This window comes from Suncus etruscus, chromosome 14 (genome assembly GCF_024139225.1).
Source record: "Suncus etruscus isolate mSunEtr1 chromosome 14, mSunEtr1.pri.cur, whole genome shotgun sequence".
Taxonomy (NCBI): Eukaryota; Metazoa; Chordata; class Mammalia; order Eulipotyphla; family Soricidae; genus Suncus; species Suncus etruscus.
The window spans coordinates 3,789,977-3,804,113 of NC_064861.1; the positions used below are offsets into that span (position 1 = coordinate 3,789,977).

General features: G+C 44.7%; 1 protein-coding gene across 1 annotated transcript in view; it reads left to right on the top strand.

Annotated features, from left to right (window-relative positions):
- ARHGEF38 (Rho guanine nucleotide exchange factor 38) overlaps positions 1-14,137 on the top strand; it is an 83,767-nt gene that overhangs the window by 43,693 nt on the left and 25,937 nt on the right. Inside the window, exons 4-5 of the mRNA XM_049786542.1 lie at positions 7,593-7,740; positions 10,001-10,018. Coding sequence (XP_049642499.1) covers positions 7,593-7,740; positions 10,001-10,018 — 166 coding nt within the window. The remainder of the gene's footprint in view (positions 1-7,592; positions 7,741-10,000; positions 10,019-14,137) is intronic.

Here is a 14,137-nt window from a genome sequence, read left to right on the forward strand (position 1 = left end):
TTCATTTTTTTTCATAACCTCCCTTGGCTTTGGTTTTATGCTTCTAACTCATAATACATGATCTTCCTGGGAGATACAGAAATGCCAACCTCATCTTCAAGTTCGTTGTAATCACACAAGCCCTAGTTTTTCTCTTCAGGTCTAGTCATGGGCTGAAATCCCTTGGTTGCACAAAGTATACTATTTTTTTCTTATTTTGCTTTATTTTTTTTTTGCTTTTTATTTTATATATTCTATTGTGTGTGTGTGTGTGTGTGTGTGTGTGTGTGTGTGTGTGTTTTGGGTCACACCCGTCAGTGCTCAGGGGTTACTCCTGGCTCCATGCTCAGAAATTGCTCCTGGCAGGCACGGGGGACCATATGGGATGCTGGGATTCGAACCAATGGCCTTCTGCATGAAAGGCAAACACTTTACCTCCATGCTATCTCTCCAGCCCCATCTATTCTATTTTTCATTTATTTATGATTCTGGGTGGTCACACCCAGCAGCGCACAGGGGTTCTTCTGGTTCTTTGCTTAGAAATTACTCCTAGTGGGGCCAGAGAGATATGATGGAGGTAAGGTGTTTGCCTTTCATGCAGAAGGTAATTGGTTCGAATCCTGGCATCCCATATAGTCCCCTGAGCCTGCCAGAAGCGATTTCTGAGCATAGAGACAGGAGTAACCCCTGAGCGCTGCTGGGTGTGACCCAAAAACAAAATTAAAAAAAATTACTCCTGGCATGCTTGGCATATGGGATGTTGGGGATCATAACTGGGTCAGCCACATGCAATGAAAAGCAAATGCCTTACCCATTGTGCTATCACTCCAACCCCCACCATTTGCTTTTTAATTTTCTTTTCTTCTTCTTCTTCTTTTTTTTTTTTTTTTTTTTGGTTTTTTTCGGGCCACACCTGTTTGATGCTCAGGGGTTACTCTTGGCTAAGCGCTCAGAAATTGCTCCTGGCTTGGGGGACCATATGGAACGCTTGGCTAGCGCTTGCACGGCAGACACCTTACCTCTAGCGCCACCTTGCCGGCCCCGCTTTTTAATTTACTATATTTCTACCTCTTTGTCTGTTAGATGTTCTCTCATCTTGTTCTATGGCTACCACTTAATTGATCCTAAAAAATTAAATAGAGATGCTAATAGTTTTACTGATTTTAGTCCAAATATCTGCCAGATTTTAGCCTATGAATTGATCAAGTTTTGAATGATAAATTTTCATTTTAGTGATCTATAAAACACATACACAAGTCTAAACTTTTCTAGGCATTTCCTTTTAATGCTATATTATTCACTTTCAAGGTATTTTTAAGCTCTCTGTCATAAATTATTTTATTAAAACAGTAAGATTTTGGTGTGAGTGGGGGAGCATTCCACCCCCAAAATTTATTTTTCAAACCTCATAATCCAATTCTCTAAATCAAAGAAAAGCTTTTGTAATTTTGCTCTGTCAAAGGCAAATTTGGGGGTTGTGCTTTTTGAAATCAAACCTGTGAATGCGGGCCGGGAAGTCGGCTCTAGAGGTAAGGTGTCTGCCTTGCAAGCGCTAGCCAAAGAAGAACCGTGGTTCTATCCCCCAGCGTCCCATATGGTCCCCCCAAGCCAGGGGCGATTTCTGAGCGCATAGCCAGGAGTAACCCCTGAGCGTCAAACGGGTGTGGCCCAAAACAAAAACAAACAAACAAACAAAAAACAACAAAAGAAACCTGTGAATGCAAATAATAACATATTATTATATTATTATTATATATTATTATATATTATATATTATTATAAATAATAACATAAAGACATGCTAGTAATCTTCCTCTGGGGAAAGGGAAGATCTCGATGGAGCAGGAGGCGCTCAGAGTAGGTTGTATACAAAGAAACAGGGTTGTGGTGTGTTACTCGCTAAAACAGTGATTGTAAATATTATCTCAAGTTTGTGTAAACTGCAGAAGGTAGTTAGAAATTAAAACTGACTAAAACACAATCTCGTGTTGATCAGTATTATCACTCTGCTGGTACTCATGAATCAATCGGTAAAGTTGCATTTTCTTCCCAGTCTATGGGAAGTCTTCAGGTGAGGTATTCCACAAACAGTCACAGAAGGTTCAGTTTAGCAGTGATTAAAAAAAAATCGCAAGTAAGAAGATGCTGGTTTTTGATCCCTCCAAAAAGCAAAGAACTAGCTTAAGAACTTTATGAAAGTTCATGAGTACAAAAGGCTTTATCTGCAAAGTTTATAATTATGCTTTGGACAATATAATAGAAAGGCAGATTTACTTAAGATCCCATTTTAAAAGGAGAAAAATGCATTCTGTACCAGATTTTTAAAAACTAGCTTTGTGAGAAATTGTTAAAAATCATAAATAGAAACAACTTACTGGTGAGTTTTATTTAGCAAAAGTAAAGAAAAGAATGCAATGAAGGATTTAGAGTGGTGGATCAGTGTTAGGGCATTTGACTTGCACTTGGCAGATCCAGGATGGACCTCGTTTGATCCTGGCATCCCATATGGTCCCCCTAGCCAGGAGCAATTTCTGAGCATGTAGCCAGGAGTAACCCCTGAGTGTCACAGGGTGTGGCCCAAAAACCAAAATAAATAAATAAAAGAAAGAAAAGAAAAGAAAATGCAATAAGACAGAGTAGGTACTATTTATGCTCAAATATTCACACTTTCCAATATATAGATCATCAGAATTTTAAGATCGTTCATTTATTAGAAATATCTCAGTTCATTTGGTACCTCTAAGCATCTAGAGAATATTTTCCCAATTAAAAATAATATGCTTACATACTTGAGGCAAGGCAAATAATACCAGTATTAGGTTACCACAAGTATAATAAAGTAAATATTGGGTGAGTTCAAATTGATCTGAATCAAAAAAGAAAAGTGACTATCTTCCTCAGAGCAGATCCCAATGATGAAAGTAGTAGGAAGAGGGAGCTAGAAAGTCATGATAAGGCACACAACAGCCTCAATGAGGGAAGCAGATGACAGCCAGTGTCTCAGCCCCACTAGACTGGAATGAGCAGAGACTACCATGCTCAAGGACAAGTCAGCACAGTCTGATGATGGCTCATGCTTACTTAAGGTGGTGCTCAGTGCTCGGAGGCACTGTTTGGGGATCTTGCACACTCTGCCATGATGCCCAGGACCCTGGGACAGAACCACTATCTGGCAGAGCTGCAGGGTCAGACCAACAGAGCAGGTGGCACAGGGTAGGGGATGACCCTTGGTCTAGATTCTAGAACTACCAGATAGAGAGGCCTGACCAGAGGTGATCAGGACAGGGATAGAAGGCCTCAGTTCTTTGGGGATGGCTGTGTCCCCTAAATGCCGACAGTGCAACTGCACCAGCTAAGTGATAGTAAACAGCTTTAAAAAATGGAACAAAACCAATAGCCAACAGACTCATCAGCCTCACTCTCACATGTGAGGCCTGTACCCACCACTGAGCCACCTGGGACCCACGAGTGTCATTCTGAAATGCACCCTACCAGGAGTTCTAGTCAGCCTAGTCACAGCCCAGGCCTTGGGCTCAGGCCCAAGACCTGCCAAATGTGCTGGGACCTCATGACAAGTTGTGCGGCACAAAGGACCCACCAGGACTTAGGCCTCCTCTGCTGAGCCTCTCAGCCGACTGGGAGCAAAATGATTCTCTTCAGCCCTTGAGGCTGACTGAGAGGTTTTTTTTTTCCTTCCTTCAGAACTATCTAATCCAGATTCATAAAAGGAGAGTCATACATTCAACTCAGGTGATTACAGGAGAAGTTGACATGGGAAGAGGCTTGGAGCTGGGTTTTGAAGGGAATGGAAAAGTGGTTTCAAAATGACAACCAGCAGGGTCCAGGTTTCAGGGCTGAAGAGCGTGGGGTGTTGGGTGTTCTTGCAAAGGACAGAGATTCTCAATGGCTGGGAACATGGGAAGATTCTCGATGACTGGACAAAGTTGCCTCAGACTCAAGTGTGCTGACTGGCCACACCACACAGGGCGCTCTGGCAATTGTCATCACTAGATCTTTAACCAAAGTACTTATATTACGTAAGTGAAGGATTTCTGGTTCATTTCCGGTGTCTTGTTACCACAAAAATGCAAGAAGTGCAGGAGTCCCATTTCTTTGCCCATAGATGGGGTGTGAGAAGGGAAACTTTGCTAATAGGTCAATAAACCTGGATGTCGGGAGTATCCTGGGCCCTCAGAAAAGGCCAATTTCCATGTGTGAGGTGGGGAGCTGCCTTCTGAAGTGTAGCTTTGTGCCGTAACACCACGGGGAGGCTCGTCTGGAGAAAGACTAGTCCTGAAAAAGTGACCAGTCTTCCACTGTCCCTGCTGCCACCGGGCTGTCATTGAGCCACGGAACTCAGCACGTCAGCCCTCAGATGTGGCCGAGGAAGAGCCGCAGGGCTGGTCCCGGTCAAGCCGGAGCGTCCAGGGCAGACACAAATAGCTGTTCCACTGGGGCTGGTTCAGCCCAGAGAACTAGATCAGCCCGTGGGCTCCAGTCACCTCGAAGCATTTGCAGCCAGACTGTCACATGTCAGAACGCTAATCAAAGAAAACAGCCTATATTCACTCCTGCACGCTCAGAGGCTGATTAGGGGCAGGTTCTTCATCCCAGGCCTTTTCCCGAGACACATCTGTTCTTGGAGACAAAGACAGCTCAGAGCCCTGGTGCTCTCTCTCTTCAGGCAATTGGGGCTGGTGATTTTCTGCAGAGGCTCTTTGCGTCCCTGAAGCAGCATCTCTCATGTGTCCCTGGAGCTGCCCCCATGCCTGGAGTGGTGACTTGATGAGGAGGCATTAGCTCCAGGCCCCATGAAAATGCTTCACAGGAGCTCCCTGAGTAACTTCTCACTGTGTTTGCGTGTGTGGAGGAGCATGTTTTCCTCATGACAGGTGGGCTAGTTCACTCTGCACAAGCAGGGTGGTTAGCCATCAGCCGTTCAGCAGGCAGCTGCCCAATGTGGAACCCATAGGGCTTTTGATGCCAGCACTACCAGCCTCAGAGACCCGTGATGTGGGTGTGACTTTATGGCATCAAAGTGGCTGTGTTCTCTGTTTCTCTGTCTCTGTCTCTCTCTCTCCCCCCCCCTCTCTCTATTCCCCCCACCACCACACACACACACACCACATCTCAGAGCCTGGGAAGATGCTGATATTTTGATAAGTAGAAGAGAAGGGGCCAGAGAGATAGCATGGAGGTAGGACATTTGCCTTGCATGCAGAAGAACTGTGGTTTGAATCCCAGCATCCCATGTGATTCCTTGAGCCTGCCAGGAGTAATTTCTGAGCATAGAGCCAGGAAACTCCTGAGCGCTGCCAGGTGTGACCCAAAAACAAAACAAAACAAAAACAAAAGTAGAAGAGAAGAAGGAACTCCCCATATGGGAGGAACTTAGCATAGGACTGAGTGAGTCAATATTGGTCTTTTCACTTGGGCGCACTGTGGTCTCAATCCTGCTAATTCAAAGCCAAAGAACGGACAAGCACCAGGGATGGCCATTGTGTGGGGACAGGCTGTGGGGACCAGGCACCCCGGCACACCAGCCTCTGTGTGGAGGACCTGTCCATTCTTCTCAGACCCACTGCCTTCTCCACTAGACTGTGTGGGGCCGCTGTCCTCTCAGTAGAAACCCTCCCCTCAGGCCACACTGTGGAACTTTTCATGGCACTCCAGCCTCAGTTTCATAGTCTCCATCCTGCCTATTTGATCTCACTCTTTGCTGGAGTCACTGCCCTAGCGCCACTCGGTGCTTTGAGCACCTTTAGCTGAGTCTTCATTGCTGCGGACTCCGTGGCCCTTCCAGCTCCGCTTATTCCTGCACAGTCTCTGCAGAGCTTCCTCCCTTCTGTGAGCTTCAAGTGCACCTGCCCTGCTGTATCTCTGCTAGTTACCAGGTGTTGGGGCCCAAGGAGATCAGGCAGGGGGGCTTCTTGCTTCTCTGGAACTAACTGATAGGCAGCCGCCTTCTCCCCTCATGCTGCTTTTTTTTTTTGTTTTTGTTTTTGGGCCACACCCGGTAACGCTCAGGGGTTACTCCTGGCTATGTGCTCAGAAGTTGCTCCTGGCTTGGGGGACCATATGGGGCACCGGGGGATCGAACCGCGGTCCGTCCAAGGCTTGCACAGGCAAGGCAGGCACCTTACCTTTAGTGCCACCGCCCGGCCCCTCATGCTGCTTTTTTAAAGAATATCTCAGCTTCAGCTGCTATGTACCTGGCTTGGTCACCTGCAGGACGTTCCATCAAAAAGAGGTGGGAATGATGTGGGGGACACGGACATGAGGGTGAGGAAGCCCAGAGGAGAGGCCTGGCCTTGGTAAAGGCAGCAATCTGCAATATTCATGACTCCAGGGCCCAAGTGTGCTCAATATTTTGGAAAGGTTTTTTTCCGAAGAGGAATAAAGGTGCTTTGCCCAACCCCCATCTCCTTTTTTTTGCCAAGCAAAAGCTTTTCAGGAAGCTAGTGCAGAAATTCTTGCATTGTTGAGTTTCCACAAAGAAGCACACGATATTTATTTTATAGGAACCTGGTGCCTTTGTGGCAGGCAGCCAGAAGAGAAATTACCTTTGCTGGTCTGGGCTTGGTGGCTTCTCCGCTCCTCATCGCCCCTCAGATCCATACACATTAGAGGGAGCAGCTGTCCTTCAGTATGGATCCACAGCCCAGAATCAGGTTGCTGTGAAACAAAATCACTCTGTATAGCCGCGGGCAGCTGGGGTGTGGTGGAGTGAGTGTTCTCCCCACAGAGCTGTACTTGGCCTTTTGGTGAATACATGCCTTTTAATTAGCACTTAAATATCTTTTTAACTCGAGTAATTAGTGTTAGAAACCCCTGCAGATTTTTTGGAAGCTGTGAGAGTTGACTGTGCAGTCAAAGGGGGCCTATAAGTCAGGCCCAATGGTACCACTCTGGGTTAAGGAAACTTCAAGAGATTTGCAGCTGGTGGAAAGAGAATGTCTCTGCACTTTGACTTTTTGCACTTGACCCTGTGTGGAAGGATGATGATAAGTTGTTTCTTCTTTGAATGGGGAGGGGCCTTGGGGCCTGCCTTGTGGTCAGCTCATCTAGTTGTAACCCCAAATGTCATGTCGGACACCCCCAACCCCTGGGCCTGGGCCTGGGCTGCTCCCATGCCCCATCTCAGCCCTCTCGATGGCCCAAGACTTGTTTTCGTACATCACCAAACCTATGTTCCCAGGGGTACCTGCTGGGTTTCAGTAAGGCCTCCTTGTCTCATGCCCAACTTCAAGACCAGTCACTGTCCTATTTTACTACTTTCCTCAGAGCAACTCTTTTCTTACTGCAAGATCCACACTCGATCAAAGTAGCAGTTGGGTCAGAGTGAGAGTACAGCCTGGTGGGTCCAGGCCCACACAGACCCATTTTCCCAGCTCTGCTTAGGCACCTCCAGCCTCCTGTTTCTGCCAAGCGCTTTCCCTTCATCTTATGGAAGGGAGGAGGAAGGCAAGGGTGAATGGGACAGAAAGGAAAGGGAGACGTGGCTTCAAGCCCCCCCCCCACCTCCATAGCCTGGGAACACAGGGGCCCCCTTGGATTTCCCACTGCTGGCAGTACTCCACTGGTTGGCTGACCTCTGTGTTCTGGTTCCTTAGGGGAGGTCTTCTTACAGATTAAAGGGCCACTGGAAGAAGCCTACAAGATCTACTGTTATCACCACGACGAAGCACACGGAGTGTTGGAGGCCTATGAAAGGGAAGAGGCACTGAGGCAGCATCTGGGCCACTGCCTACAGTCCTTAAAGTAAGGCCTTCGCTGCAGAGATGGGGGTGAAAGGTCGATAGCTCATGAGGATCCCCAAAAGCTCTACTTTGTGATCTTTCTGGAAAGCAGACAACCTGACTGCATTCCCTCACCCTGTGAGGACAATTCGAGATAGCCAAAGGGGAGATGTGAGGTAGTGTGAGAGACAAGAAAAGGCAGTATTGGGGCCAGAGCAATCGCACATCAGCACAACGGGGAGGGAGTTTGCCTTGCATGTTGCTCACCTGGGTTCGATCTCCAGTGTCCCATATGGTCCCAGAGACTGCCAGGAGTCATTTCTGAGTGCATAATCAGGACTAACCCCTGAGCGCTGAAGGGTGTGACCCCCAAACAAAAAAACAACAAAAGAAATGCAGTCTCAAAATGGTGAGTTTGTGTGTGTTTTAGAGAAGTCCCTCTATGTCTGTCCCTGATCCCGTGCCTGTTAGTGCTCCCTCAAATGGTAATGGGAGCACCACAGAATACATTTTTATTAAATCTAGAAGTAACTCACTGTAAATACAGCAAAGAAAGGACACCTGAGCAAAACTCAAACATCTGATTAGGCCCAAATCACGTGCACTGAGGGCTGTGGGGTCCAAGTCAGTGCTCAGAACTGTATGGGGTGAGGGGTCTGGGAAAGCAAAACAGGGCTCTTAACATTCACAAGCTCAGTGAGTGAGGGGAATGACCCTACTCCCCCAAAAGCCTTTCCAAACACAGGAAACTGGACCTGCAGGAGCTTTTCAGCTGGGGCCAACAAGGTTTCTAAAGTTTGCTTCCACGCCCTCTGCTGGCCAGTAGGTGTTATTGTTCTTGAACAATTTTTCTTTTCCTGTCCGGATGCACATCACACATCACAATCCTGGGCTGTGCCAGCAGGTCCTAAGTGCTAAGAAGACAAAAGCACATGGGGTTTCAGCCTTGCCTGCTCGGAGCTCTCAGTCCACCAAATGTCAGGACTAGCTCCAGTTCATCATGATCTTGCCAAAGTTGTGATAACAGATCAGTTGGGAGAAACACTCTCGGGTCCTGAAACATTTTCCTTCTCTGACTTCTTGAGGGAAACCTCAAAGCAAGAGAAAAGGCAGAAGCTTCCTTCTTTGCTCCCACCTGTCTCAGGAGCAGAACTTCAGAAGCAGAATGCAGCTAACCAGAAGTAGACTGGCCTGTGTTTCTAGGGGTGAGCAGGTACACTTCTTCATAAGAGAAAGCAGTCTGGCCTGCCAGGATCGTCCACCAGGGCCATATAGCTCCGTGTTATGCTTCCTACAAAGCGGCCAGAGGAAGGGTGACTTGGATCACAAGGCCTCTATTTCTGAAAGTAGCTCCGTGTTATGCTTCCTACAAAGCGGCCAGAGGAAGGGTGACTTGGATCACAAGGCCTCTATTTCTGAAAGTTGGGTTCAGCACCACCAATTTTTCCTAGCTTTTTCTGAAAAACAGAATGCGTGGTGATGTTCCTGAGCGATCTTGAAGCTGCATCCTCAGCACCGTCCTGCTTCAGAGAATGCTTCCCTGCACTGGGTCCAAAGACCCTCCTGTCAGCAAACTGTCTAAGAGGAAGAAAATCAAAACCAACCTGCTCAAGTCAAAGCTACTTCCTCCAAAGTTGCCTTTCCATAAAAATGAAGTTATTGATGATGCATTGTGCTGGTGGCCAGAGGCAGAGAGCAAGAGAATTATTGACATTACTCCAATACTGACCTCAATTGGGCTCAGCTTTATTTTCTGCAAAACAGATTTTCAAACAGATTTCTAGGCAAGGAGCTCCAGGCACACCTTGAGGGCATGATTCCCCTGCCTGCTCACCTGTTAGAGCTACGGTGCTCACGCCTTCTTCTTGGGGCTAAGTAACAGGACCAAAGGGCATAATCGGTGATTCCTCATGAATTTTAGGCACAGTCTCCACTTCCTACCCAGGAACTTGAGAGCAACAGCCTCCGGAGTCTCCCAGCATTCCTTTGAGCTGAAACATTTGCTCAAAAATTGCAGCAAATAAAGTGATATTGTCTCCCAAATTAAGATGTGTTTCTCAAGGGCCTAATGAACACTTACTAAGAGTGCTAAATAATGCCAAAATTATTTTTCAGTGCACATCTAAGCAGGTTCTTGTCTCCTAGGACCTTACCTTCTAGTCCAGCAGATAAATTAAGACATCTGGGCAGTATGTTGAAATTTTTTTTAAAGTTTTCTAATGTCTGCATGTTACCTTAACTATGTATACTGATTTTATGTTTGTTTTCTCACTCTCTTATAGGAAAATATACATGCAAGAGTAAGTACTTTTTTTTCCTATTAAGTAGAAATAAGACTTTAAAACCATCGGGAAAAGTTGCTTAATATTCCTGTCCAATTTAGGATTTTTAGTTTTTATAAGTATGTGATTTGCTTTCTTGTTTTGTTTTTGTGTTGAAGTCATATTTGACAGTGTTCTGGAATTATTTGTGGTTGGAACCATATGCAGTGCCAGGGTTCAAAACTGGTCACCTTTGTGCAAAGCAAATTTCACTATCTCTCTGGCCCAGGTGTATTTCAAGAGATCAAGATCTCTTTTGGGGGCCGGAGAGATAGCATGAAGGTAAGGCGTTTGCCTTTCATGCAGAAGGTCATCAGTTCAAATCCCGGCATCCCATATGGTCCCCCGTGCCTGCCAGGAGCAATTTCTGAGCATGGAGCCAGGAGTAACCCCTGAGCACTGCCGGGTGTGACCCAAAAACCACACAGACAAAAAAAAAGATCTCTTTTGGGGGGGGGGCAGAGTATGGCACAAGTGGTAGGGCATCTGCCTTGCATGTGCTAACCTAGGACGAAGCACTTTAGATGGTCCTCCAAGCCAGGAGCAATTTCTGAGCACACAGCCAGGAGCAACCCCCGAGCAACACAGGGTGTGGCTTTTGAAAAAGGAAAACAATCAGTATTTACTTACCCATAATGAATGTAACATTGAATTATATTTTAGTTGCTCTTTATTTCTCTAGTACATAATAATTGTTTAAATATAATAGATATTATACAAAGAAATTAAGATGCCTTGGGGAGTCATATGTTTGTATTAAATAATTTAACTATCACTTAAAAAGTATCTTCCAGAGAAATCGCCTAAGACCTTGACTAGTTCTTTAGCGTATTGCACTGTAGAGAGCAAGATTTCTAAGGAATTTGCTGCACACTTGATTACTAGAGTGTCATATTTAAAAATTACTTTCTTTCCAATTTTTCTGAGGTAGATTTCCATATTTAGCTATTATTACATATGCTTTCTAAATTTTTTCAGAAGGTTAATGGGGAACACTTTCCTTCAGTCAGAGTTTGCAGATGCTGAGATGCTTCCAAAATAGTTCCCTCTAAGAACATAGTACTGGAGATATCTCAGATTGATACTATCATTTCTAGTTTCCACAGATGAAGACATAAAAGATTCCTTAGTCATTCTAGCAATCATGTACGGAGCACTGATTTTCTTTACTGCAAAGTTTAAGCATCATGACTATAATAAAAATGCTGACAATTTTGTGGTTTTGGTGTTCACAGTGGCTAGGCCTTAACCTCCCCCCAGATGCCCAAGAACCCCCCACTGTCTATTAATTCTCACCCACCCCATTACTCCCCTGCTGTCTGTTACTTCTCGTCCACAATCGTTACCCCCACTATTTGTTGCTTCTCATACAATCTCATTACTCCCCCTGTTATTTCTCATCCATCCTCATTACTCCCTCCCATTACTCCTCCTCTCTCCAGTTTTGCAATCCAACACCAAGGGTTTTTCATCATTTCATACTTTTTCCTGGTTTTGTTTCTCATTTGTATACCACAGATAAGAGCGAGATCAGCTGGTATTTTTCCTTCTACCTCTGACTTTGCTTAACATGATCCCACCCAGGTGCATCCAAGTCGCAGTGAACAGCATGATTTCATCTTTCCTTACAGCAGCACAGTTTCTCATTGTGTATATATGCCACAATTTCTTCATCCTTTCCTCTGTCACTGTACATTTGGGTTGTTTCCCATAGCCTGACTATTGTATTCAGTGCTGCAGTGAACATGGGTGTACATGTCTCTTTTGAATTAATGTAAAACATTTATTTTCTTCTAATTTATACAAATTATATTTGTATAATATAATATAATATAATATAATTAATATAATATAATATAATATAATATAATACAAAGAAGTGAATTATTTAGATAAAATTGTTCATCAACAGAATAATACAAATGTTCTTTATATAAAACCATATTTATACATTTTATTTTTCATACATTTAAAATGTGTTTCTTTAACTTTTTATTGATTAAGGTTTTATATATAATACTGTCAATCTGTTACTGATAGTTTCCTGTGCACCTAATTTTAATAATACCACACCCCTCACCAGTGTAACCCCCTTCTTCCCCAAGGACACCAGCACTCATCCCTCTCCAAACCCATCCTTACCCCAATCTCTGGGTGTTCTTTTGGCTCTTTGTGGCTACCTTCTAAATTAACCTTTTAGAAAATGTCATTTTTTTCCCAGAAGAAATGCATGTCTAGTCCAAACCTTTCTCTGTCCATGTCTTCAATTTTTCTTTGGAGGTTACATGATAATTTGGATTCTATAGCAATAATGTATGTTTAGATAATCAATATAATCAATTATGATGACATCTGAATACATTTCCTTTAATTCTAACTCTTGGAATAAACTGATTGCTAGTAGTTCTGAGAGCCAATTGTCCCTCTCTCTCTTTCCCTGCCTCAATTTTTTTTTTGGGGGGGTGACACCAAGCAGCACTCAGGGGTTACTCCTGGCTCTACACTCAGAAATCGCTCCTGGCAGGCTCAGGGGACCATATGGGATGTCGGGATTCAAACCATCGTCCTTCTGCATGGAAGGCAAACGCCCTACCTCTATGCTATCTCTCCGGTCCCATGTCTCTTTTTATTTTTGTTTTCTTCATTTTCTTTTTCATTAATACCAGACCCACAGTCAACATCATTTTTTTGTTTGTTTGTTTTTTGTTTTTGGGTCACACCCGGCAAGCACTCAGGGGTTTCTCCTGGCTCTAAACTCAGAAATCACTCCTGGCAGGCTCGAGGGGCCTTATGGGATGCCGGGATTCGAACCACTGTCCTTCAGCGTCTAAGGCAAACGCCCTACCGCTGCGCTATCTATCTCCAGCCCCTCAACATCATTTTTAATATGAGCAAATGCACACTGCTTTCATCTCGTCTCCTTAAAAAGACCTCCCCTACACTGCTGGTCTGTGGCTGTGGATGAGTTGTCCTGAGTGTGACTATCGTTATGTACTCCCCTCCCAGTGCACTGGGACCCTTTGGCCTCACTCCTGATATCAGTAGATGACATCCTTTGATTATTCCCCTAGAGAATGCATGGAAGTGAGAGGTTTAGAATCGTAAAACCTTCATTTCCTCTCCTGCCTGATTTATGGTTTGATTGGGTATAGAACTCTAAGTTGAAAATCATTCACCTTCAAAATCGAAAAGGAATTATTCATCACCTTCTAATTTTCTGTGTTGCTAAAAGATAGCTGAGGTTTATTTCTCTTCCTGGTTATTTGCCTTTTTTCCCTTGCTTGCTTCTCTGAGTATTGGTGGGATATTCTCTTCTTTGTCCTCTGAAGCTTCCTGAATCCCAAGATTGAATGTGTTTTGTCCATCTTACTGGGTACTGGGCAGATTTCTCAGATGTCAGACCTTTTCTAACTGCTTTTCTCCAACCATTTCACTGACAGTTTTCTCTCCTTCTTAGAACCATCTCTATAAAACTCTCCTTTTCTACATAACTTAATCCGTTTCTCCCATCCTCTAAATTTTCTCCTTTGCCCCATGCATTTGGATATGCTCTTATCCTGAAAACTGTTCCTGAATAGAATTTTCCATAGGAGATTTTGTTTCTACTCTCTGAAAGAGCTTAGTTCTCCAAATGATCTCCACTTTTTTTTTTTACAGCTATTTGAGACAGGCTATTTCTGAATTATTTTTCTTTCTTTTTTTTTTTTTTTTGGGGGGGGGTCACACCCGGCTTGCGCTCAGGGGTTCCTCCTGGCTATCTGCTCAGAAATAGCTCCTAGCAGGCACGGGGGGGGGGGGGGGAGGGGGGGACCATATGGGACACCGGGATTCGAACCAACCACCTTAGGTCCTGGATCGGCTGTTTGCAAGGCAAACGCCGCTAAGCTATCTCTCCGGGCCCTGAATTATTTTTCAACTAATCCTTATTGTCCCGACTCCCCCGTCCTTTCCCCCTCTCTCCCCTTCCTTTGGTTTGGCACATAGGGATTCGAATCAGTGACCCTTTGGGGGAATGATTAAATTATTGCCTGTCCACATAACTGCTTCTCTCCAGTTTTTCTATCCACATATTCTCACTCATTCATCTTCTTTACCTAA